This window comes from Brassica napus, chromosome C5 (genome assembly GCF_020379485.1).
Source record: "Brassica napus cultivar Da-Ae chromosome C5, Da-Ae, whole genome shotgun sequence".
Lineage (NCBI taxonomy): Eukaryota > Viridiplantae > Streptophyta > Magnoliopsida > Brassicales > Brassicaceae > Brassica > Brassica napus.
The window spans coordinates 44,392,130-44,416,680 of NC_063448.1; the positions used below are offsets into that span (position 1 = coordinate 44,392,130).

Here is a 24,551-nt window from a genome sequence, read left to right on the forward strand (position 1 = left end):
CAGACGACTTACATTTCAGTTGTCTGGCGAAAATTAAAATAATAATATTTTTTTAAAAGTAGACGACTTACAGTTAAGTCGTCATAGGTTAGTTTTGCAATTGAAAAAAAAACTTCAAAATTTAATTATACACAGACGACTTATACTTCAGTCGTCCACGAGACGACTTACTTGTAAGTCGTCCAGGATTTTTTTCTGAGATTCTGGTCAAACCTCGTAAATCCTGGACGACTTACATTTCAGTCGTCTCGTGGACGACTGAATTATAAGTCGTCTGTATATAATTAAATCTTGAAGTTTTTTTTTTCAATTGCAAAACTAACCTATGACGACTTAACTGTAAGTCGTCTACTTTTAAAAAAATATTATTATTTTAATTTTCACTAGACGACTGAAATGTAAGTCGTCCAGAAAAGTCAAACTTCTGAAATTATCCAGTCAAATGCAAAACTAACCTATGACGACTGAAATGTAAGTCGTCTAGCTTTTTTGGAGTTTTTTTTTAGCCAAACAATAGTAGACGACTTATTTTTCAGTCGTCCGAAATAACAGATTTCAAAGTCAATTGCAAAAATAACCTCTGTGTTGACCAGACGACGTATAGTTTAGTCGTCTGGACAACTTAGATTGAAGTCGTCCGCGTCTTCTCCGCTAGTTTTTAAGTCTTCTACGTTAGTTTTTGAATAACTTGTATTTTTAAGAGTGATAAGTAACTTCAAGATATGTAAAACTCATATTTACAAAATATGTTCTCTCCCTTAGTTTTACTAAATTTGACTAAGTTTTTCAACGCAAACTTATAATAAAATATGATATGCTTTGACTAGTTACTATTGTTTGTTTCCATCTCTTAAGTATTATTGTTATAGACAATAATGATGACTATTGTTATGAGTTGGAAGAAGGGTTAAAATACTTCTTAAAATGTTGTATCAATATAAAGCTACCAACATTCTTGTTTATTAAGATGAGAAAAAGGCCATTGGAGTTTATTATTGCATATGAGAGATCCAAAGATAAGAAAAAGGCTACTGAAGTCTATTATTTCATTGATTTGTAAATGTGTAAACACATTGTTAGCATATTTAATACATCTTGGAAAACATTATTACTGATTTTACAAAAAATTCATAACTAAAAGAGTAGACATGCAATTCACAAAACAGACCACAAACAAAACTATTATAGATCATTCCTCTACAAAGACAAGCTTGGATTCCACTTGAGTAGACAAGACCACACGACTTTTAAGAAGTCCAGACGACTTCTAAGAAGTCCAGACAACTTCCAAGAAGTTCAGACGACTTTGTCAGAAGACTTTTAGGAAGTTCAGACGACTTCCAGACGACTTTACAGGAAGTCCAGACGACTTTACAGGAAGTCCAGACGACTTTACAGGAAGTCCAGACGACTTTACAGGAAGTCCAGACGAATTTTTCAGAAGACTTCCAAGAAGTCCAGACGACTTCCAGACGACTAACATGTAAGTCGTCCCAGAAGTCTTCCAGATCTGAAAAACCTGCATATTAAATCCAGATCTGAAAAACCTGCATATCCAAAAACGTTCAAATGGCTTAAAAACAGAAAAAATGAGTGAAAGATTAGATAAATCTACCTTTACAGAACATACAAAAATACATATCCAAAAATAATATATCTACCTTTAAATTAGTGGAAGATGAGTACCATCTAATTAAAAACCTGCAAAAACGATAGATTAGTAAGAAAGACATGAGACAAAACTGGAAAATTCATATAAAGTTTGGTGTTTCCAAGTCAAAGAGATTAGAGTGGGTTTGGAGAGTTTTAGTTTGGGAAAAAAGTAAGAACTTTATACAACAAGAAGTTCCCAAATGAAGAAAAATCAGACATAAGAACTTACCAAAACGCTCAGAAGACTTCCATGAAGTTCAGAAGACTTCCATGAAGTTCAGACGACTTCCTGGAAGTCCAGACGACTTCCCTGAAGTCCAGACGACTTCCCTGAAGTCCAGACGACTTCCTGGAAGTCCAGACGACTTCCTGGAAGTCCAGACGACTTTGTCAGAAGACTTCCACGAAGTCCAGACGACTAACAGGTAATTCGTCCAAGAAGTCTTCCAGATCTGAAAAACCTGCATATCAAATCCAGATCTGAAAAACCTGCATATCCAAAAACGTTCAAATGACTTAAAAATAGAGAAAATGAGTGAAAAATTAGATAAATCTACATTTATAGAACACACAAAAATACATATCTAAAATTAATAGATTTACCTTTAAATTAATGGAAGATGAGTACCATTTGATTAAAAACCTGTAAAAGAGATAGATTAGTAAGAAATACATGAGACAAAACTGAAAAATTCATATAAAGTTTGGTGTTTTCAAGTCAAAGAGATTAGAGAGAGGTTGGAGAGTTTTAGAATGATGAACATTACATTTTTGTTGCAGCCATTTGAGAGGAGGAGAGAGAATGTGTAAATTTTTCTTTATATAGGGAGACAAAAAATCTAATTAGATTAAATATTTTTTACTCAGACGACTTCCTGGACGACTTACATTTCAGTCGTCTGGTGAAGAAATTAAAACAGACGACTTACATGTAAGTCGTCCAGAAGAGTTTAATATTTTTAGCGGGAAATTAAATATTTTTAGCGGGAAACTAAAATAGAAGACTTTCCAGACGACTTACAAGTAAGTCGTCTGGTTTAAATTATTTAAGCGGGAAAATAATTTTTTTAAAAAATTTTAGGCGGGAATATTTGGACGACTTACATGTAAGTCATCTGTTTTAATTTCTTCACCAGACGACTGAAATGTACGTCGTCCGAGTAAATTATTCAACAAACGACTAAAATATACGTCGTCCGAGTAAATTATTCAACAGACGACTGAAATATAAGTCGTCCACACCCTAAACATAACCCCTAAACTTAATTATCTAATTAAAGACTTCATAAAATCAAATCAAACTTGAAAAGTGTTTACTATACACATAAATAAACACATATAGGTGAAAACTAATTTTTGAAAAAAACATTTTACTTTTCCAAAATCTAACCCTAACAATACATACAATACTACAACATATGTTTGCCAAACTCCTAAACCAAAGTATTTCATGATTCACTACTTCCACTCATCTATCTTCAAAACAAATCAATTTTATCATATCTTAATTTATATCACTTAAAACTGTTTATAATTACTTGATTTTTATTTTTCACGCATCAAAATATTTTTTTACAAGATTTATAAATTATTTTTAAAATAAACTGGTACCAGACGACTTAAACTTCAGTCGTCCAGACGACTTCCAACATCTCAGACGACTCAGACGATTTACTGGGGCTATATTCGTAAAAATGGCTTCTGTTTTTTTGTTTGGTCACAAGGGGTTGAGCTGTAATTTCACTAGGTTTTTAGGTTAGTTTTGCATTTGATTCAAGTTTGGGTATAGGTTTGGGATTAAAATCAAGTTGTGGGTTAGTTTTGGCAAAAACCCCTTAATTTATATTCGTTTCTAAAACTTCAAAATATAACATATATTGAAAAATTGAAATTTTGATTATTCGGTTATATTTTATTGTCTACTTTGTTTTAATAATATTAATATAAAACAAAATGATAGAGGATGTAAAAATTATTATCAAATCTTAATTATTTTAAAATCATTAATTATCATATATATTTTGATCTGATAAGGTAATTCTGTATGTTTTATTTAAGAAAATAATGAAGAATATTTTTATATTAATAATTAATTATACGATTAGGTTAATGAAAAGTATACTATATGTTTAGATAGACCAACTTATTTTTCTAAGAATTTTGAAATTGATTCTCGTGATGACACGTGTCATGGTTCAAATGTTGTAATGTTTCTCTTTTAATATATATGGGATTAATATAAAACAAAATGATAGAGGATGTAAAAATTATTATCAAATCTTTATTATTTTAAAATCATTAATTATTATATATATTTTGATCAGATAAGGTAATTCCGTATGTTCTATTTAAGGAAATAATGAAGAATATTTTTATATTAATAATTAATTATACGATTAGGTTAATGAAAAGTATACTATATGTTTAGATGGACCAACTTATTTTTCTAAGGATTTTGAAATTGATTCTCGTGATGACACGTGTCATGGTTCAAATGTTGTAATGTTTCTCTTTTAATATATAGGGGATACCGCCATTGGCAAAAGGACCAGCGACCATGCAGTTACAAGATCATTGGAGAAATGACAATTCTCTCAAATATCTCTTTTTAAGTTTTTGTCACAAAAATAATCTATAATAAAGATAAAATAGCCATTTTTATTTTGAAATTTTAATATTTATTTTTTACTTTTTAAAATTTGAAACCATATCCCCAAAAATCTACTTCTTAACTCTAAACCCTAAGTCTAGATTAGTTAACCCTAGGGTAAAAATGTATTTTTACTCTTTAATAAAACTTATTTTGATCATTTTTTTCATTGAGAGCTATTTTTGTGAAAATAAACTAAAAAATGTTATACTAGGAAATTTCTATTCGAGAAATCTTGATATATATATATATATATAATCGCATACTGCCTTTAGCATAAACCATGCAGTAATAAAATCATGAATTTTTTACTCCCTAAGACACTTTATCACTTTGAAATTTCATCCCAACACACTTTCTACATATGACAACCTTTGGAGCTAGTGAATGTCATTTATGCCCTCATGCAACAGAAAACGCAAAAACCAAACCGGTCCGATTTAGTTGTTGTACCAACCCTCTTTTTAATCAATTCCCAACCCTAATTTCTAATTCAAAACTCACAGCCTCTCTCAACTCACCCCTTTGCGGCGATTCTTTAAAACCTTAGATTTTCTCTTGCAAACCACACATAGGCTTTCTCCTTCCTGTTTCGCCTCCAAATCACTGAATCACACCATCTTTGTCATTCTTCTGTTCTTCAAGGTCAAGACATGCAAGGTTTGTTTCATCCTAATCTACACATTCTTTTGTCTGGATCCAGTATTATAAGCTTCTAATTGATTTCTTCAATAACTACACCATCTTTGTCTGGGTTTCATATTCTCGATTCAAATCCATAGAACACCGATTTGTGTTCGTGGTTATTTTTATGAATTTGGTTTACTTTTTCATACCCAAAAAATGATTTCACGGTTTATAGATTTGCCAAAGTTAATTTTTTTTCCGATATTTTCAGGTAACAACCACCTACTGGTACCCTAGTGGACGCCTCAACATTTACTCAAAGCCAAACCTTCTAGCTTTCATCCACCATGTAATTCTAGATTTGTGGACGGAGTAGAAGTAAGAAAGATTTATGGACATCCTTATCAAACTAACCTAATTCTTAAGCTTTCATCTGCAAACTTTTTACTTTCTATCCTCCATGTCCATTTTCACAAACCGACTTTTTGTGTTTTTTTTGTGTGGTTGATACTTCTAACCCATGTAATATGTTAAACCTAACTCTAGGTATTTACTTTAGGCTTTGTATTATGTTAACGATCAGCACCAACCTGATTGCATCGGGTTTATTTTGAACATTTTGTGGATGCAATAGATTTGGAAAAGTGTATGTGGATGGAATAGATGCAAAAACGTTTTGTGGAGAGAATAGATGTAAGAAGTTTTTGTGGACGGAGTAGAAGTAAGCAAGATTTGTGGATGGATTAGTCCGGCCACAATATAATGGACGGAGTAGAAGTAAGAAAGATTTGTGGATGTCCTTATCAAACTGACCTAATTCTCAAATTTTAATTTTGGTCTTTGGATTGAAAGCACAGAATTGACATCCAATGGTCAAGACTAAGGCTCTTGAATCAATAAACCGAATAAATCAATACATTCTAGGAAACAAATACAAAACCGAACCGGTTTTTCTTTTGGAAACAAAACACAATCGCAGCTAGCTCTCATTAAGGGCATTTGTGTCCGAAATTTTGTTTGGGCCAAAGAAAAGTGTCTTGAACGTGCAATGTGTCTCTGAGTGAAAGACAAACTCAGAATGTGGGCTATGGCGTAAACAACTCTATATTCGAGTCTTTGAAATCCTAAAAATATCACAGATTAGTCCGATATTTTATAAACAGTGGGCCTTGTTTAATTTCTTTTATTAGGCCCAATACGTAATCGGCGACTTTAGAATTCCCTAACTAGAATCGAGTTGGGTTTTGGTTACTATAAAAAAACCAACTTTTTGAGAATGATGCTCCTTAACCAAACTTTTGTTTAGTTTATTTGTTTAAAATTCTTTTGCAGAAACTACTCCAATCCTCGTGAGTACGATTAAACAAATCAGGTAATTTACTACAAAACAATAAATGCAACTGGCGTAAACGCGGTGGAATCAGAGCCGTCCATTTCCAAAAAAAACACAAACACGGCTTTGGGTAAAAAAAAATGGGCCCCACGTTTCGGCCACGACCCATAGATTCAGCCTTAAACCCACAAACTCTCTCTCTCTCTCTCTCTCTCTCTCTCACTCGCCTCCCTTCACGACCAAATCTCTCTCTCTCTCTCTCTCTCTCTATCCGCCACTACCACAGCTCTCTAGAGCCACTTCTTCTTCGGTCTCGGAGAGGGAAACAGAGAGAAAGATCAACATAAGCTTCTGAAAAAATCTAGCTCGGAGATATCAGATCGGATCCGGACTTTGTTTAAAGATGCAGACAACCAACGGCTCAGATTCGACGTCAGCCACGCCTCCGGCTAACCAAACGACTCCTCCGCCGCCTCAGCAGTGGCAGCAGCATCAACAGTGGATGATGCAGTATCCAGGCGCGGCGGCGATGATGATGATGCAACATCAGCAGCAGCATATGATGATGTATCCTCACCAATACCTTCCTTACAATCACGGTGGTCATTATCACCACCACCCTCCTCACCTCCAATACGCACCGTATCATCAGCAACACCATAACCACCACCAAAAGACACATGAGCGTGGTGGATCTGGAGAAGACGTCAAGACTCTATGGGTTGGTGACCTTCTTCATTGGATGGACGAGACTTATCTCCACACCTGCTTTTCTCACACCGGCGAGGTAATAAAATATGATGTCCATGAATGATTTGTTACGTGTGAAAAGTGATTTGTTTCCAGATCTTGGTCTTGTTCTTGATGTTTTCTTGTGTGTTTGGTTTGATTCATTGTCTCTAGCTAAGGACTTTTTTTTTTGGCAAGTTTTTTATTTTTGAAACTGCTTTTATTGGATAAGATCCAATGATTATTTATTGAATTTTTCATAGAGGAAACAAATATGGTAATGGAAAAATATTATTTGACTTGAAAATGACATGACACCTTCATACTTCCGTTTAGGCAAAAAGTATTGTACTACGTTGCCATGTTGAGATGATCTTTTCTTGCTTAGAAGAAAATAATAAAAACATAAAAGCATGAAAACAGATTATTAATTTGATAATATTTTTCAATTAATCATACTTACATATTTGTTCTAATTATGTAGTTATGTTTTGTTCTACTGATGTTTAGGTTTCTTCTGTGAAAGTTATTCGAAACAAGCAGACACTTCAGTCAGAAGGATACGGTTTTGTTGAGTTTCTTACACGTGCTGCAGCTGAAGAGGTTCTTCAGAGCTTTAGCGGTTCTATAATGCCTAACTCCGAGCAAGCCTTCCGCTTAAACTGGGCGTCTTTTAGCACTGGTGAGAAGAGAGCAGTAGAGAATGGTCCTGAGCTGTCGATATTCGTTGGAGATTTGTCTCCGGATGTGACTGATAGTATGTTGCAAGAGTTGTTTGCTGAGAGATATCCCTCTGTCAAAAGCGCTAAAGTTGTGATTGACTCCAACACCGGCCGGTCTAAAGGTTACGGTTTTGTTAGGTTCGGTGATGAGAGTGAGAGATCAAGGGCTTTGAGTGAGATGAATGGAGCTTTGTGTTCCAACAGGCAGATGAGAGTTGGTGTTGCGACTCCTAAAAGAGCTGTTGCTAATCAGCAACAACATTCTTCACAAGGTGACTGCACATATCTTATAAAGATAATAATGCTTCTTGTTAACATTCAACAAAGTTTTATGTTTTGGTTGGAGTAGCTGTGATAGTGGCTGGTGGACATGGAGCAAATGGTTTCACTGCTCATGGGTCACAGTCTGATGGTGATTCAAACAACTCAACAGTGAGTTGTCATTAGCCTTTTAACCTGCTTTGATTATTCTATCTCTGTTTCATTTCCTCTTATTCCACTGCAGATATTCGTTGGCGGACTTGACCCTGATGTTACTGAAGAAGACCTCAGAGAACCTTTTATACAATTTGGCGAGGTTGTTTCAGTGAAGATCCCACTAGGCAAAGGATGTGGGTTTGTCCAACTTTCTAACAGGTATGGTCTTTTACTTAGAAGTGTGGGCTTATGTCAATCATAAGACTGAGCCAACCTAATGTGTAATCTCAAAGCGACATGCTGCCTTTGGTTGTGACAGGAAGAGTGCTGATGATGCGATCCAGAGTTTGAACGGGACAGTCATCGGCAAGAACACTGTCAGGCTCTCTTGGGGAAGAACTCCGAACAAGCAGGTAAATGTTTTTTTACTATCAGTAGACTAACATCAATTATTTTGGGAGGGTCAAACTTTGTCAAGAGGGTTTTTTCTAATCCTGGTTGTCATTATATAATAAAACTTAAAGTTAGTGGTAGACTTTAGGCAATAGCTGGTGGTGGAATCTATCTTGCTCTTCCCTTCGTTTTCTCTTTTGATTGTACAAGTAACACACCCAACTTGTCACTTCCCTTTAACATGGTCAAAGTCTTGATTTTCTTGTTCCCCATATTCGTACGACTTAAAAATGATTTTTAAACAAAAACTTGTTCCCATTCCTGTTAACATTGAGGTCATCAAGTTCTTGTTTCATGTCGCACATGTCTGATAAATATCGACTCTATCTATCTCTCTTAATGTGTTGGTGTCTACTTTGTGGCAGTGGAGAGGAGACAATGGAGGATACTCGCGAGGACAAGGTTACAACAACGGAGGCTACGCTAACCACCACGACTCCAACACCTATCCTGCCGAGACTTGAAGATAATAAGAGACTCGAAGTGTTCATGGATCATAGTGGTTTAAGCCTTCTGTGATTCATAACACATCAATCAAATGCTAAAACTTGTAGTCGAAAAAGAGAATTTTGTTAGATTTGATTTGGTTTTGATAGACTGAAACATGTTGGTTAATGGTTACTGGTGTCTTGTCTGAAGACTAACATAATGGTTTGTTCTCGTTAGATAATTTAGCCGTGCAAGTTAAAACCTTTAACTTCTCAGTTCTCACAACAGCTCCATTATAAATACAGCTCAAAGCTTAACCCTCGACACTACGCCGTTTTGGCTTCAGGTGGGGTCACGTGACCCCTTTAAATTTGGGGAAATAATATTTTACTAAAAGGGAAGGCATATTTTTTGTTTTACATTTTCGTTGAAATTTAATTTTTATATTTGTATTTTTAGTCATATATATGTTTTTCTTTGTATAATATTTATCTTAAATGATTGAAGTTTTAATAATTGTATTTTAAATGATTGAGATTTTAATAATTGTATTAAAATAGTTGAAACACACTTATATCAATAGATCATGTTTCTGTTTTAATAGTATTGATATTTTCCTAAAATTATTATAATATTTCGTAAAAATTTGGCATTTACCCCAAGTAATTTATGTTTACATTTTCATACGCCCCATTAGTTTAGAAAAAAAATATTTTTATTATCTAATTTTTAATATCAAACTAGATCATGATCCGCGCGACCGTGCGGATTTTCTTTTATAGTAAAATATTTTTGATTATGCAATACAATATATCAATAAATTAGTATAATTTGATGTTATATATTATCTAATTTATAATAATATTTATGTAGCGTATAATATTATTATTATAAAATCTATATTTTTATTTTATTTTTGTAACAAAATTTATTTTGAAAACATTATTATGTAACAATACTGATTTACATAATTTTTGTTTTATTCTAAATTTGAAACATACGTGCAAACTAAATTAAGTTGAACCTACATAATAGAGAATTTGATATATAGTTATTAATTAAACCAATTTAGTATAGAAGTTTAAATAATAAACCAATTTTTTTTTTAACTTAGGAGAATACACAGACGTTAATAATAGTAGAGTAAAATCTTATAAATACGATATGAATAAAAGTCAAATGTTTCATCTACGAAAGAATGTGTAAATTAGTTGTATTACATAGTAAAAACATTTAAAGGTGAGACTTCTAAGTGGTCTAAATTAAAAAAAACACATTTGAAATAAATCATAATTTTTGTGCTAAATAGATAAGAATTTTTATTTTTAAATTATAAATAGAAATGAATATTTATTTTTAAAAACATCCTTTAAAATACTTCTTAAATTTAATTTTGAAAATTAAATCATTTTTTTTAAATTGTTATTATCATTAAAATATTATTAAAAGTATTTTATATAATTATTAAAAAATTTACAATCAAAACTAAACTAAAATTTAGTTTCTAATTATACTTTGTGATAATTAAAATTTTAATTAACTAATTTCGAAAATATATTTTAAAAAGATTCTAAAAGTTATTTGAAAGATTTTGTTAGACATTTCTTTAAGATATTTATTAGTATTTGAAATAAAAATAAATATATTCAAATATATTAAAATTAAGTTATGTAAAATTTAATAATTTTTCCAAAGATGATTCAAATAAAAAAATCTCACATGAAATAAGTCATGACTTCTATTTTAATAGCATAGATTTGTGGCCCTTGTAAATAATATTTCTACTTCTGCCACTCTTCAGGTGGTTGCTGATCACAAGAAGATCTTTTGGGACGTCTGCGTGAAAGCTCCTGGTGAAGAAGCCGACACTTCTCATTTCAGAGACGGTCTTCTCTACAAGCGTTTTACTTCAGGCGACAATGTTTTGGAGAAAGTCACCAACGTTAGAGGTCACCATGTGAGACCGTACAACGTTGGAAACTGGTGTTACCCTTTTCTCTCTTTCTTGATGACGCCGTTGTCTCCCAACGGCTCTGGCTCGCCGCCGGATAATCTTTTCGATGGGATGCTGATGAAAGGGAGGTCGGTTGTGGGGGAAGCTATTGGATTGCTTAAGGCAAGGTGGAAGATTCTTCAGAGTTTGAATGTTGGAGTGAACCATGCTCCTCAGACTATTGTGGCTTGTTGTGTGTTGCATAATCTTTGTCAGATTGCTAGAAAGCCTGAGCCGGTGATTTGGAAAGATCCGGATGAAGTTGGATCGCCTGCGAGAGTTTTGGAGAGTGAGAGGCAGTTTTATTAGTATAGGCAGAGTTTGAGAAAAGCGTTGGCTTATGATTTGCATCAGAGGCTCTCTTCAAGGTGAAAAAAAAGACATGAACATGACAGTTCTTGGTCAAGAGCTGGAACTTCTTGTCATTGTTATCATCATGTAAGAAGAATGTGTTCTCAAGTGTCATTTGTAGATTCAATCCTCTTGAGAAAGATTTAACTTTTTAAGCTTCAACTTGAAGGATTCAGAATCTCTCTTCCATTAATCTTTTAAAAACATCACTATGGACTGTTGTCTGATTACAACTTTCAAGGCGTGTCTGAATTTAACAGTAAACTTTTGCATTTCTTTATAACACTATGAACTTGGGAATGAATGAGTCTCTTAATACAAATTCCAGTTTACAATTCCATAACAAGATCAGTAAAGTTCTTTGACATCTCCATCCCCTATGTATGCTTTTGGATCTGTCATAACGCCCATCACCGTGTTTTAGCTAAAGGCTGTCGAGTAGAGACACCGTGCAACAATTTGACAAAACCCAAGAAGCTTAGTTTCCCATCAGTGTGTCTAATCCAGTCATGTAGGATGGTATGCACTGGGATCGATGATCCAACACCGAGTTCCTACAAAAACACGTATGTTCCATTTAGCACTTGGTTGAAAATATAGTGAATAGAAAGGGACAATGAGAAACTTACGGAAGCGAGTTCTTCGATGACGATAACTCGGTTCCCATTCATCTCAAAGAGCTCATAAGCATGGCGAACGCTCTGCTCCCAACAATCAAGTGACTCGTGCTGATGAACACTAATGGAAGCTGCACAAAACTCTTCAAAATCCATCCCTTTGTATTCAAGTCCATTTAACTGTGTCATTAACACCCAAACTTTTTGTTAACCAAACTGATTAAGCAAGAAGAGCCGTAAACAAAAGCAGGACAATACCAATGCAAGAAAGTCTGGTATCCGTGACTCCTTCATTGCTTCTGTCGCATTTGAAGCAAGTGCCTGTCCAACAGAAAATGAGCATCTAACTTTGAGCTGTATGTTAGAGTGTGTGAGAGAGAGAGAAGGTACGTACCGATCTGATGTTATCCAAAGTGATGAGGCCATTTTTGTTAGGTGCTAAAAGTGCAAACTGTGCTTTCAGATAAAGAAGTTCATCTGTGATTAATGTCTTGGACAGAGCCTGGAGAGAGAGTATAAAAGTTAGCATCAACACTAACAATGTGAAACAAATAACACAATGAAGAGATTGCAAGGAAAAATGTACCATCAAAGCAGCTTTGCGCAACGAAGAAGATTTCAAATATGCTTTCATCTGCCTGAAGATCAGAATATCAAATGGGATATTCATCTTCTTACATCCCGCGATCCATGGATGCACTGGAGAAATGCACTCATCAGAAGATATGAAAAAGAAGATAAACCAAAGAAAGATTGTGGAGTTACTGACTCAAAGCTTGAGAGGCTGTCATTCTCTTTCGTGGATCTTTGTACAGTAACCGTTTAACAAAATCTTTTGCTTCAAAGGACAATGAAGGCCAAGGAGGCTCATTAAAACTCGGATCAGATTTAAGAACTGCTCTGAAGATCCCTGATTCAGTTCTTGCCCAAAAGGGACGGCTTCCACATAGGAGAATGTATGCTATGACTCCTATACTCCAAACATCCGCTTCCGTGGTGTAAGATCTGTGTAGAACTTCGGGGGCTACGTAATATGCACTGCCCACTATATCGTTTAGTCTTTCGTCTGGTCTGACAAAGTCTGATAAACCAAAGTCTATCACTTTCAACTGAGAGTTGTCCTCCTTGGAAGTGTACAAGAAGTTCTGGTACATGCAAAGTATTTAAGATTAGGGGAAGTTTCAAATGAAAATCTTTTCTTTCGAGTTTAAAAAAGAGGAGAATAGAGGTTCACCTCTGGTTTTAAATCTCTATGAACAACTCCTTGGAGATGACAGAAAGCTACAACGTTAAGGATCTGTGTAAGGACAGCTTTTGCATCATCTTCAGAGTATTTCCCTCCCCTAAAAGACAATGTGACATAGTCAGACCAAAAGTTAATAAATGGCAAATGAATCTCTTTCTTTTAATAGCAGACCTTGCTAGTATTCTGTCAAGGAGTTCACCACCTCCACATAACCTGAAAGTTCCAAGAAAGCAACTGTTTATTCACAGAAAATATGAATCTGAAGATATATAAGATTATTTTCCTGTAAATACGATTAAAATCTAGTTGATTCAAGCATTGTATGTAGCATGACAGCAATTTGTTCTTACTCCATTACGATATAGACGTTGGCATTGTCCTCGAAAGCATCATAGAATTGTACTAGATTGTTATGTCCAGATAACGCCCGCAGGATTTTCACTTCTCTTCTCACATCCTCTATAGATATTGCAGTTGTCATCTGGCAAAACCAAATCCTAATGAGCAACGGTGACAGCTATTGCGAATCATGAAGTCAGATAAGTTGATTGCATGTTACAAAATTGCATGAGGACCATAGATACTTCTTCATTTACTTGATGACATAAGCACAAAAATGACTATGCTTCCAATGAATTATTGACCAAGTTATAACGTGTAGAACTTTTTCACCAGAAAAAAAAGTCAGCAAAATTTACATCTACTACCATTGAAAATCTCTTCACCTTTGACAAAACATATTAAACTTATCAAAAACCTTTACAACCTAATCCGAGTTCAAAAACATGTTGTCTTTTCTATTAATTTCTAAGCATAACAGTCCCACTACTCCATTTAATTTTTCCAACAAGAAGACAGTAAGTTCATAGAGAAGAAAGAAACTATCAAGAGAACCTATGAATGATTTCTTCTACTGGCAGCCATAGGCTAACATTACCATGAAACAGGGTAACATCTAACAAACCAAATCAGACAACAACAAAAAGAGACCAACACATCTGTAAAATGATCAAATTTCAAGCTAATAGTAGAATACAATGAGGCATTTCTCTATCTATCACCAATCAATCAAGAGCATGCAAACTCAAAGCCAAATGAAGCATAAACCTTAAGATTAAAACTTGAGAAAGTATAAGATTGTAAAGCTTTGACCTTAGATTTAGGGATGACTTTAACAGCAACCTCATGATCCTTGAGCTCTCCTTTCTTGAAATTAGCAGAGCAAGTATACCCAAAATGCCCTCTCCCAATCTCTTCCCCTAACTCCATCCTACTCTGAAACTCCCTTGAGAATCCGAATCTCTTGTCCAGCCCCACCTCCTCTCTCTCCTTCTCCTCCTCCGTCTGCTTCTTCTCCGCCGGCAAAGTAGCTTCCTTCTTCCCCTTTCTCCGCCGCAGAACATCCCGGATGTGTTTCGCCGGTGACGGAGGGTGGAAAGCACGCGCGAGCTGACGTAGCGGAGTGCTGGTGACGCTCTTGATCTCTCCTCCTCCGCCTCCGTCGCGGCTCTTGTTGCGGCGGTGCCTGGCGGGGCTTGGAGTGTAGAATGGGAGGAAAGGAGAGGACTTTACGGCGGTTGAGGTACGAACAGGTGTTTTCCCGGGATGGACAGGGGTAGAATCGTCATTTTGTGGGAACGCGTCTTTGGGTTTCACGGAGGAGGAGGGTTTGGAGGTACAACCTCCCATCGTCTTCTCCGGTTTACAGTCAAATTGAAAGAAAAAAAAAAGAAATTTAATTTTGAAAAATTAAAAAGACAGAAGAAGAAGAATTGGGACAGTGAGCTTTATGAGAATCACAGCAAAGACATTGAATTGAAGGTCTGGTTTTTTAGAGAGAGGCCACATGGCAGAATCTGCGGGTGTGTTGATCTGATGAAGGTAGATGTGGATTGGTGGAGATTTAGTTGCTTTTTGCCACGTGTTTTATTTTGAAAATTTTATTAAAATTGTTTTGTTTTCTTGTTTTACTTTCGGTTTAATTTATCATTAATTATTTGTCTTTTTTCTTGTCTTTTATTTTGTGGGGGCCTTATAGTTTTTTTTTTTGGTCTTTTGTATTTTGATACTTTATTTAGACGAATATCAAACCAATAAAAAGTTTGGAAATCTGTTTTTTTAGAGAAAAAAATGGTAAATATGTCCCTTTAGACTAATTTATACTACTTTATGTCCTATTAGACTAATTTTTTTCAAAATGGCAGTAATGCCCTTAAAATTGTAATTTTTTTAAAAAGATATATATTGAGTTCGACAAAGGGGATCGATCGATCCCACTTTACAAGTTATAGTGGATCGATCGATCCCGATCATTATTCAGAACAAAAAAAAACGCGAAATATATACTGATCGACCTGGTCCATTTCACTCGATCGACGAAGGTCGATTTACACAGATCGACCGATCTGTAAGAATAGATCGATCGATCCCGTGCCGAGGAAAGAATCCCAAATCGAGGAAAGTATAGTTATGTAGGAGAAGATAAATGGAGGTTTTTATCATATTCTCTCTATTTTGCTGAGTTAAATTCGGTTCAAATAAGATGTATCAGAGTATGGGATCGATTGTTCCAAACTGCCAATCGATCGATCCAAATTTCCGATCGATCGATCCATATTTTCGATCGATCGGTCGGTACGAGATCGAGCTTTGCCGATCGAGAGAACTGTACCAGGTCGATCAAAAGATTGTCCGTGTTTTTGTTTGTTTTGCATATTGATCAGGATCGACCGTTTTTCTAACCAAGTTAATACGGCATGAAAATTAAACAAAGTTTTCCCAAACTGAAACAAAGTTACTAAAATTCAAGCAAATATAATCAGAAAAACTGAAACAAAGTTGTCACAAACAGAAACAAAGTTACTAGAAATCAAGCAAATGAATTTTGGAAAACTTTCACTAAATTGTGAAGAACACAGCAAACAAATCCACTATATTGGCATCTTGCAAGTTGCTCTATTATGACCACCAAGACCACATCTACTGCACTTACGAGACTGACCCCCCTGTGATCCTTGTGATGATCAGATTTTGTCTTCAACAGTTTCATATCTGCGTTTTCTATTTCTTCCAAGAGATCTTCTTGTCTCAGGCGGTAGCACTTCAGAATTTTCCACAACTTGTGGGACAGACCAACCATCTTCAGGAACTGAAATGGGATTTATGCTTTCTTGATAAGCTTCTCTCCAAGCTCCCGTGGTATACAAAAAATCAGTCAATGTATATGGTTCTCTACCAACAAAGAAACCAGATTTTATTGCGTGTCTACAAGAGATTTTCAAGAGGTCGTACTTCCCACAAGAACAAGTCCGTTTGTCCAAATCAACAAAGCAGTCAATTGTATCGCCTTTAACAAGCAGCTGACTATCAGTTACAAGGTAAACTTTGAAAGTTTTCCCCTTTCCAATTCTCTTATCAATCTTTTCCTCCACATCTATGGTCAAACGGTGGGTGTGCTTTGAAATCAACTTCTTACGCTTAAAAAATCTTTTCCTTTTTGTTTTTTTTTAAAAAAAAAATCGATTTTTTGTTAAAAAATATAAAAGTGAATTTTCTCAAATATTTTGTTTCCATATTTTTAGGAACTGATTTCTTATCCGTAGAATACAACTAATATGTAGAAATCAGTTTCTACAGTTTTTTAGAATTATAGTAATGTTTAGAATTTGATTTCTACATGTTTTAGATTTATAGTAAATCTGTAGAAGTCGATTTCTACATGTTTTAGAATTAGATTAATGTGTAGATTTCGATTTCTAAGAATTTTAGAAATGTAGGTTAAGCGCGGAATGTGTATTCTACATATTTGTAGAATACTCCTATTTACGTAGATCACGTATTCTAAACATTGTAGATTCAATGAAAAAAGTAGATTTCGTTTTCTACTTCGTAGAATATCATTTCTACTTTTTTTAGAACATAGTCTGAAATTTATAATTTTAACTTTTTTATAACTGGAAAATATACCATTATGTTCATATAGGTATTTTAACAAATGTTACTATTTTTCCAAATTTTTTTTGTTTGTAAAACTCTTTATTAAAATTATTTTCATAAATATTAAAGGGTATTATAGGAAAATATGACACAAAATATAGATTAGTCTAAAGGGACATAGTTACTATTTTTTTGCTCTAAAAAAACAGTTTTCCCTAAAAAGTTTCACATAAATTGGTGAACTGTGTAGATCTTAGTGTTTATGGAAAATAATCTTACAAAAATGATAAGAAATAAAAACCGTTTCTCAATCTAATAATAAATACTAATCATTCTGTTTCCAGAAAATAAAATAAAAAACTGTTTAAAAATATTTATAAGTTTTCAACATATTGTTTATCAATTTAAAATCACTAAATTTATGGAATTATTATTGATACAATTTATTTAAATTAGTTAATCATACAAAATGATGCATGTATTCAAATTTTATTTATTTTCTTAATATATGTGGAAAGTGAGATTCAGAAAAGAATGTAGTGAAAGATTGAAAAAAAATCATTACTAGAAAAATAGAGGGAGTACACATCTAGATGATCCAAAGAGATTATGTAAATATAATTTTTATATTTATATACTCCCTCCGTTCCTAAAAGATCCATGTTATAGTTTTTTCATACTTATTAAGAAAACATTTAAAATTGTATTTTCCAATACATTGTTTTCCTTAATTAGCTATTTTCAATAACTTTTAACCAATGAAATTTTATTAAACACAATTGTATTTTTTGAAAAGTACATTTTTTTCATTAATTAATGCTTTGAAAATGTAAAAAATGTATCTTTTTTAAACAATTTTTTTTTCTAAAAAATGGATCTATAAGGAGCAGAGGGAGTATATAGCATTTTTCAACTTTGTGTTAGATATTTGACAATATATATAGTTGTTGGGTCGTATCTTTTAAGAAATAGGCCCAAAAACGGAATTCGAAACTCGCAAACAACAATAACATCCCAAGCTAAGTTTTGAAAAAGCTACATGCGTTTAATTTGCTTATGGGTTAAGGGCTATCATCACATAAGTAGTTTAAAAAATATATATAATGGAAACAAAAAGTGGTCCACTGTAACAATTTCAGAACGATTGCTAGCATGTGGTTGGCGGTATATAACAAGTTTGTAATTTTGTAGATAATTTACTAAAGATTATCTATCAACCATGAATCATAGTCCCTAGTCCCTGCATGGATTTACATATATAGTTATCTTTTTTCCTAATCTATCTTCTCTAGTTAGTAAATACCAAATAGTCAGCGAAGAATATTGATTTGAAAATCTATCTCTAGCTAACTGTAGTCAAATAACTTCGCTCTCAAAATCAAGATAACTTAACAAATATATGTATCACTAATTGATTGTATGTACATATCTGCTCTTTTTCTTCAAAGAAGTTGATATATGTAATGTAACCCAACAACTTCATTGTATCTGGACAGGATGTATTTCAATTTTCAAATGCTTATTAGATCGATCAGCATCTTCAAGAAGAATTAACTGGTCCACATCTCTAGTTTATTCTCACTAACTCTTGATTTGATTACCGAATATTACAAGATCTTAGAAGTTGCGTATTTTTATGTTCATCTTCCCATTTTAGTACATCTGTATAGACTAACGCTGGTTATTGGTGTTTCGTGTTTGATTTAGTTCATATTTATTGATCATTCGTCTTTCATTTAATGACAACAGTGATTCGTTTTCTACAACCAATATTCGAGTTACATAGTCAAAATAAATAGGTGAGAATGATTACACAACAGGGTTGCAGTCCTTGTGCTATAAACCCTTCATTATTCAGTTAATCTCACACGAAAAATAAATAAATCAAAACATACAAAAGAAATTGCCCAAATTATAAACGAAATGCAAAAAGAAAAAAAAAAACACTCAAAAAACTTCACCATGCCTTCTTAATTAGTCCAAACACTATGTAGTTACCTCATCATCCCAAACTCATGTCCTTGCTTCTGTGAAGCCATATCTCAAGAAACCAACCCACGTGTATTATTTGGTTAAAGATTGTTAGATAATAATAAATAGTAGTAGTCGTTCACGTAGAGATTGTTAGATAAGACTGAGATTGACAGGTTTGCCACGTCCCATGGTGAAGCCTCTTGTTCCATCAGGCATCCTTGGTCCTTTTGTTGCTGTTTTTGGAGACGAAGATCCGTGTAAACCTAGACTCGGTGACATTGGGCCAAGGCTGAGTCCCATCCCAATACCGAAGCTACGTTCTCCTCCTCCTACCACATAGCTTCTTGGAGACCGTCCTCTTCCTTTTCCTCTCCCTTTTCCCCACAGTCCTCCAAGAGTGTTCTCATCACCCTAACGTGCACACCAAGAAATATATTTTTTTTCCTTAAAAGGAAAGGTTTAATTTGAAGGGGATTAAGCAACACTAACCTCGTTATCAAGCTGATGCTCGGTTAAATGGAGACGTGGAGAGTCTTCTCCTGATTCATAAGGACTCTCATCATCTATGAGGATGCCATCAAAGTTTCTTCTGTGCTTGAGAACTGATTTGGGCTGTAAAATACAAATTAATGCAACTTAATCTCAGAGGTTTTTTGAGTTACTTACGAGATATATATGTTGGTTAATAAAACATTATAAGTGTAATGGATTTACCGAGCATCTAAGAAGCAGCCTCACACGAAGTCCTTTCCTCCAGTTTCTTTCATCGTTCAGCTTCTCCACCTGGTATGCATCACATCTTAGAAACTACTTCACTGAGTTTTGGATGAACTGTGAAAGAAAAGATTCACTCACAGCTTTGTCCGCGACAACAGTGTGGTCATACTCGATCAGTGCGTGAATCTTTGGATTAAAAACAATCTTTTAAGTCCATGAAAAGCTCAAGAAACAGAGGAAATTATTAGAAGCAAGTTTTGGTACTTACTTTGTTGCTCATCAAGAAATCTCCTTTTGGACGAGAGGAGTTTGATTCTGGAGGATGACAGATTCTAATCGCTTTAACGCTGAAACAAATTCTTACTTGTTGTTTGGTTAGAAAAAAAAAAGCCATGTTGTTTAAGTGAAAGTATATGAAGTAGAGTGTTTCTTACTTTCCAACAACTCCAAAGATCTTCTCAAGGTTCTGGTAGGAGTGATCATCTGGTAGATTCTCTGCAACAACGGTCCGGCCCTGAAGAGCAATAAACAGAAACAAGAAGTAGTTAATATGTATATATATATAGTTGATTATAAATATAATGAAGGCTTTCATGGTAGTTAGTTACCTGCAAATCCTCTCTGTCTCTATCAGTAAATGGAACTTTACGCTTAACTTTCTTGTTGTCTTCACTCACAACCTTCATTTGTTAACAAATCTCTCAGTATATATATACTCAAGATCTTATGATTAGCATGTTGGTATCTAGAAAGAAGCTTACAAGCTTAGAGGAGGAGCGCAGAGCCAATGAAACTAAGTGGTGGTTACTCGTTAAAGCCTTGATCTTCTTGGTGGAAGCAATGTAAGATATTGGCACTGATTTTAAATAGAGACAGACATATGAATGTAAAAACAAAACAAAACTACGTTTTGAATATATATATATATATATTTACAAGTTGTTTCAGAAAACTGAAGGCTTACCATAACCTTCAGGGTCTTTGTTCATGTGCTTTGAGATGGACTCATTAGCTAAGAGACTCATATCCGTGAACTGGTACTCAACCTATACTTTGAAACCATAGTTAGTTTCAAGAAATTGAATTGAAAGGCTGAACCAGCGTCGGTTTAATCTTATTTGATACATCTATCATTATGTGCAGCTACACCAATTAATCAACACAATTTTTTTTTTTAATTTTCTGTAAATATGATCTAATGACATAATTATTATCTCACATTATAAAACGAGATAAAACATAATACACATGTGAAAAGATATTGATAATTTATATTGACATTTTTTTTCCTATAATCCGAACATTGAATAGATTTGACATCAAAACATCAAGTTTCACTGCATATATTTGACAAATTTATGATCAATTTAAACACTTACACATATAAAAATTGAAAATGATACTTTTAACACATAAATTTCATTTTTTTTAAATAACACAAAAATAAAAAAAAACATTTGCAATTAAAAAAACAATAACGCGGGAAATAAAAGAAGTGTTAACCTGTTTGACGATCTTAAGGCGGAGATCATCAGAGAGCAACGAAGAAGAAGGAGAAGAGTTCTGATTCACCGGAAACTGAACCGCCGGGCTCGGAACGTAAAACGCAGCCGCCGGATCGTGAACGTGTGGATGCTGAGCAGGATCTCCTTCTCCGACGAAGAACCAATCCGACGCCTGAGAACCGACCGCCGTCCCTCCTCCGTCGCTGTAGTGAAAGCAAGGATAAAAGTAACCGGAGATCGGAGAAACCTGCGGTGTAGGTACGGCGGCACGCGATTGTGGTACGAACTCTGGTGCTTCAGCGTTGAATTTGAACGAGGACGCCTGAGTGCCGGAAGATCCGCCGCCTCCTCCTCCTCCTCCTCCGTCTGAGACTTTCTTATCCGCCGTGACGGATTCAACATCTTCTCGGTGCATCTGCGCCATTTTCCACTCACTATGCAAAACTCTCTTAACAAAATTTATATTTTTTTGGTGTTTATATTTTTTCAATCTAACAAAATTAATATTTTTTTTTTGTTGTTTGTGGATTTGATTTCTTCTTCTCTAGTTTTTTTCTCACTACTTCCTCTAATAGTTATAAAACAAAGATTTTTTTTTGAAGCCCTTGGCTTTTCGCGCAAATTATGGATTTGTAACGAGAAAAACTAGCTTCTAGCTTTGACTTTGTATTTTTACTATTTCTTTCAAACTGTTTTAGAACTTTTAGTTCTCTCTTCCTAAAAGAGATTAGGAACATAAACTATATTATTAGATGTCATTATTTAATTGATAGATTTGCAATCCATAAAAAATGAAAGAAAAACTGCTCAATCACAGACCTGTCAAAATTTGAAAAAATCATATTTCTAGTGTAAACATCTTTTAAAGACTATAAACAGCTTAAATGATATTGTTATCTACCCAACTTTAGTTTTCTAGTGATTTAAATACACATTCTCAATACCATTAACCACCAACCAGTTGGTACTTAATTAGTTCAAACTTCTTTTAGTTTCCTAGTGTTAATTAAAATTACTAACCTCTCAAGTTAATCAGCAAAAAGTAAATGAAATGTCCTATTTTATGTTTCTGATGACTGAAAGATGGTGAGTTTCGAATCACAAACATGGTGAATATCAAAACATAGAAAAACTTAAGAGTAAATGAAAAAAAAAAAAAAAAAAGCAATTCTAATAGCTCTCTCTCTCTCTCTCTCTCTCTTTTAATGAGTCTCACAGACAAGTATCATCCAATAGGATACTCATAAGGACATTTTCAAAAGGCACTTAATAGAAAATTAAAAATTTTAAAAACCCAAACTATACCTTGTCCCTCATTCTTGTTGCCCGAATACTTGTTGCCCTAATTGTTGCAGTAATTCTCGATGTTGTTGCAGTTGACTTTGTTCATTTATTGTTGGGTTCAGTTTCATAATTTGTGGTTGCAGTAGCTGTTGCATTTGCGCTTGCCTTATTTGCTGTTGTTGTTGTATCATTTGCTGTTGCAGTTGACTTGGTTTCATAACTTGTGGTTGCAGTAACCCTTGCTGCTGTTGCTCTTGCTGTCGCCTTGCTTGACGTAGCTGTAACATTTGATACCTTTGCTGTTGCATTATTGTTTGCAGTGATCCTTGTTGCCCTAATCCGCGATGCCATGTTCCTTGTTGACTTTGCATCGATATTTGTGGTGCTTGTAGCACAGTGTTAGTTGGGTTTGGGCTTGGCTTCTGAGAGACCCTTATCATCTCTTCCGGAAATACGCCCACATTTGTAACTCCTGTTTGATTCGTAACATTCTTTAGTTTTTCTGAAACACTGTTATGTTCCACCTCAAGAGTCTTGATAGCTATCAAGAAACAAAGAAAAACAAAAAGGAAACGGGTAAGTTATATATAGTTATTTTACTTCTCAAATCATTAGAATAATTCAAAATATAATTTATATAGAATGATCAATCGATCATGATGATCGATATATTGTGAATTAGACGAAAAATGAATATTACCATGATCTAGGATTCGTTTGGAGTTAGGAAGTCCGAGATCCTTGATCTTACTCATCTCCTCCTTGAGAGAGACAAGATACATTTGGATCTTGACGTATTTTTCATAAAGTGTTAACGTTTGAGATTTTTCAATGTCTTCCACGAACAACTTCAATGGATTACTCGTTGGTGGTGGCATGGGAGCACTATATATTAGAATGCTCAGAGGTTAGATTAAATGATTTTGTACAAATTATATGATATTAATTGGACGCATACATCATGATTTCAAACTCCTGGATGACTATAGATCTGATCGACTTGGTTTAAATCCAAGTATATTTTTTTTATTGATTGGTGAATAAGAGGCCTAGCTAGGTGGTCAATGTTTACATATTTAACAACAAAAATCATAACAAATAGGTAAAAAGAGGGAAAGGAAAAGAGAATACGTGTTTGATGATGGTGATGGTGATGTGCAAGTGTTCATCGTTGATACTAAGTCTTCAATCTCCGATTGATAAGAACGTTCTCGGATAATTTTGGCCGCTATGGGCCTAGTTAGGTCGTCTATGTTTACATATTCAAAAGAAAAAAACAATTAGGTAAACACAAGGCAAGAAAGAGAGCATACGTCTTTGATGATGATGGCCCTGTGCAAGTATTCATCGTTAAAGTTATCCGAGTTTAGAAAAAAACCTTATAAGCTTTTCTCTAAGAAAACCCTAAATTTGATCCCGTCTTGCTTTTATTCTTTCTTTCAACCCTAGTACTAGTATATATAGTATAGAAGAAGTATTATTATTTTTATTGTTATTAAATTATTTCCTTTTTTCCGTCTCAACCTTGAATGTTGATGACTTCGCAGCTTTGGGTGGGGAGCTATTTCTTGAAGAATCGAATCATAAATTATTTAGTTGTTGACAAAAAGAAAATATATGTATCCAGTGAATTAAAATATATAGTGTACAAAAAAAACTCTTAAGACGACATATAGGTCCTCTACATGCATGGCAGAATAATTTTAGAACAATAATCATTAGATTTCTTGTTTATAGGTAAAATTCTTTGTAAAGATTTGACTATAAGCTTTGTAAAAGGCTATGAGTCTATGACTGTGCATTGATAGGCTGATGAGAGTTCGTTAACCAACCGGTAACCATATTTTATATCAGCTTAAATGGCAAACCCTTGTAAACCAAGCTTTTCGTATCTTAATATATGATTAACTGTAAA

At 34.2% G+C, this 24,551-nt stretch overlaps 5 protein-coding genes across 6 annotated transcripts; 2 read left to right on the forward strand and 3 right to left on the reverse strand.

The window, feature by feature from the left end:
• Window positions 1-6,459: 6,459 nt before the first annotated feature.
• Window positions 6,460-9,254, forward strand: LOC106410602 (polyadenylate-binding protein RBP47B). The gene is made up of 6 exons (XM_013851182.3): window positions 6,460-7,050; window positions 7,503-7,986; window positions 8,064-8,146; window positions 8,220-8,350; window positions 8,451-8,544; window positions 8,950-9,254. The coding sequence occupies exons 1-6, from the start codon at window positions 6,667-6,669 to the stop codon at window positions 9,046-9,048; spliced, it is 1,275 nt and encodes a 424-aa protein (XP_013706636.1). The 5' UTR covers window positions 6,460-6,666; the 3' UTR covers window positions 9,049-9,254.
• A 957-nt stretch (window positions 9,255-10,211) lies between these two features.
• Window positions 10,212-11,315, forward strand: LOC106356687. The gene is made up of 2 exons (XM_013796427.1): window positions 10,212-10,226; window positions 10,815-11,315. The coding sequence occupies exons 1-2, from the start codon at window positions 10,212-10,214 to the stop codon at window positions 11,313-11,315; spliced, it is 516 nt and encodes a 171-aa protein (XP_013651881.1).
• A 211-nt stretch (window positions 11,316-11,526) lies between these two features.
• On the reverse strand, window positions 11,527-15,088 carry LOC106410518 (CDPK-related kinase 2). The gene is made up of 10 exons (XM_013851068.3): window positions 14,373-15,088; window positions 13,571-13,701; window positions 13,392-13,433; window positions 13,209-13,317; window positions 12,744-13,119; window positions 12,561-12,673; window positions 12,369-12,476; window positions 12,233-12,295; window positions 11,987-12,154; window positions 11,527-11,911 (listed from the first exon to the last, which is right to left on the reverse strand). Exons 1-10 carry the CDS (start codon window positions 14,907-14,909, stop codon window positions 11,768-11,770), a joined length of 1,791 nt encoding a protein of 596 aa, XP_013706522.1. The 5' UTR covers window positions 14,910-15,088; the 3' UTR covers window positions 11,527-11,767.
• Window positions 15,089-18,876: 3,788 nt separating this feature from the next.
• On the reverse strand, window positions 18,877-21,913 carry LOC106372759 (la-related protein 6C). The gene is made up of 10 exons (XM_013813044.3): window positions 21,351-21,913; window positions 20,812-20,893; window positions 20,609-20,703; window positions 20,456-20,527; window positions 20,282-20,361; window positions 20,116-20,194; window positions 19,986-20,033; window positions 19,845-19,913; window positions 19,620-19,742; window positions 18,877-19,541 (listed from the first exon to the last, which is right to left on the reverse strand). The coding sequence occupies exons 1-10, from the start codon at window positions 21,774-21,776 to the stop codon at window positions 19,281-19,283; spliced, it is 1,335 nt and encodes a 444-aa protein (XP_013668498.1). The 5' UTR covers window positions 21,777-21,913; the 3' UTR covers window positions 18,877-19,280.
• A 33-nt stretch (window positions 21,914-21,946) lies between these two features.
• Window positions 21,947-24,056, reverse strand: LOC106356677 (bromodomain-containing protein DDB_G0280777). 2 transcript variants are annotated; one of them, XM_022698345.2, is made up of 4 exons: window positions 24,015-24,056; window positions 23,768-23,885; window positions 23,337-23,521; window positions 21,947-23,177 (listed from the first exon to the last, which is right to left on the reverse strand). In XM_022698345.2, exons 2-4 carry the CDS (start codon window positions 23,803-23,805, stop codon window positions 22,666-22,668), a joined length of 735 nt encoding a protein of 244 aa, XP_022554066.1. In that variant the 5' UTR covers window positions 23,806-23,885; window positions 24,015-24,056; the 3' UTR covers window positions 21,947-22,665. The 2 variants fall into 2 exon arrangements, with proteins under 2 accessions (XP_022554066.1, XP_013651871.2); XM_013796417.3 differs by lacking the exon at window positions 24,015-24,056 and having other exon boundaries at window positions 23,768-23,991.
• Between the last annotated feature and the right edge of the window lie 495 nt (window positions 24,057-24,551).

What these genes read in the sequence shown, in the direction of transcription:
- LOC106356677 (XM_022698345.2), bottom strand. Translation starts at nt 23,805, where the DNA reads ATGAACACTTGCACATCACCATCACCATCATCAAACAC. An exon ending in CCATCACCATCATCAAACAC is followed by an intron (nt 23,522 to 23,767) that starts GTATTCTCTTTT and finishes TCTAATATATAG; the next exon opens with TGCTCCCATGCCACCACCAA. An exon ending in CAAACGAATCCTAGATCATG is followed by an intron (nt 23,178 to 23,336) that starts GTAATATTCATT and finishes GTTTCTTGATAG; the next exon opens with CTATCAAGACTCTTGAGGTG.
- LOC106372759 (XM_013813044.3), bottom strand. Translation starts at nt 21,776, where the DNA reads ATGGCGCAGATGCACCGAGAAGATGTTGAATCCGTCACGGCGGATAAG. An exon ending in CTGTTGTCGCGGACAAAGCT is followed by an intron (nt 19,914 to 19,985) that starts GTGAGTGAATCT and finishes GATGCATACCAG; the next exon opens with GTGGAGAAGCTGAACGATGA. An exon ending in AGCATCAGCTTGATAACGAG is followed by an intron (nt 19,542 to 19,619) that starts GTTAGTGTTGCT and finishes TGTGCACGTTAG; the next exon opens with GGTGATGAGAACACTCTTGG.
- LOC106410518 (XM_013851068.3), bottom strand. Translation starts at nt 14,909, where the DNA reads ATGGGAGGTTGTACCTCCAAACCCTCCTCCTCCGTGAAACCCAAAGAC. An exon ending in TACCAGACTTTCTTGCATTG is followed by an intron (nt 12,155 to 12,232) that starts GTATTGTCCTGC and finishes TTAATGACACAG; the next exon opens with TTAAATGGACTTGAATACAA. An exon ending in TCATCGAAGAACTCGCTTCC is followed by an intron (nt 11,912 to 11,986) that starts GTAAGTTTCTCA and finishes GTGTTTTTGTAG; the next exon opens with GAACTCGGTGTTGGATCATC.
- LOC106410602 (XM_013851182.3), top strand. Translation starts at nt 6,667, where the DNA reads ATGCAGACAACCAACGGCTCAGATTCGACGTCAGCCACGCCTCCGGCT. An exon ending in GCTTTTCTCACACCGGCGAG is followed by an intron (nt 7,051 to 7,502) that starts GTAATAAAATAT and finishes ACTGATGTTTAG; the next exon opens with GTTTCTTCTGTGAAAGTTAT. An exon ending in GTGATTCAAACAACTCAACA is followed by an intron (nt 8,147 to 8,219) that starts GTGAGTTGTCAT and finishes ATTCCACTGCAG; the next exon opens with ATATTCGTTGGCGGACTTGA.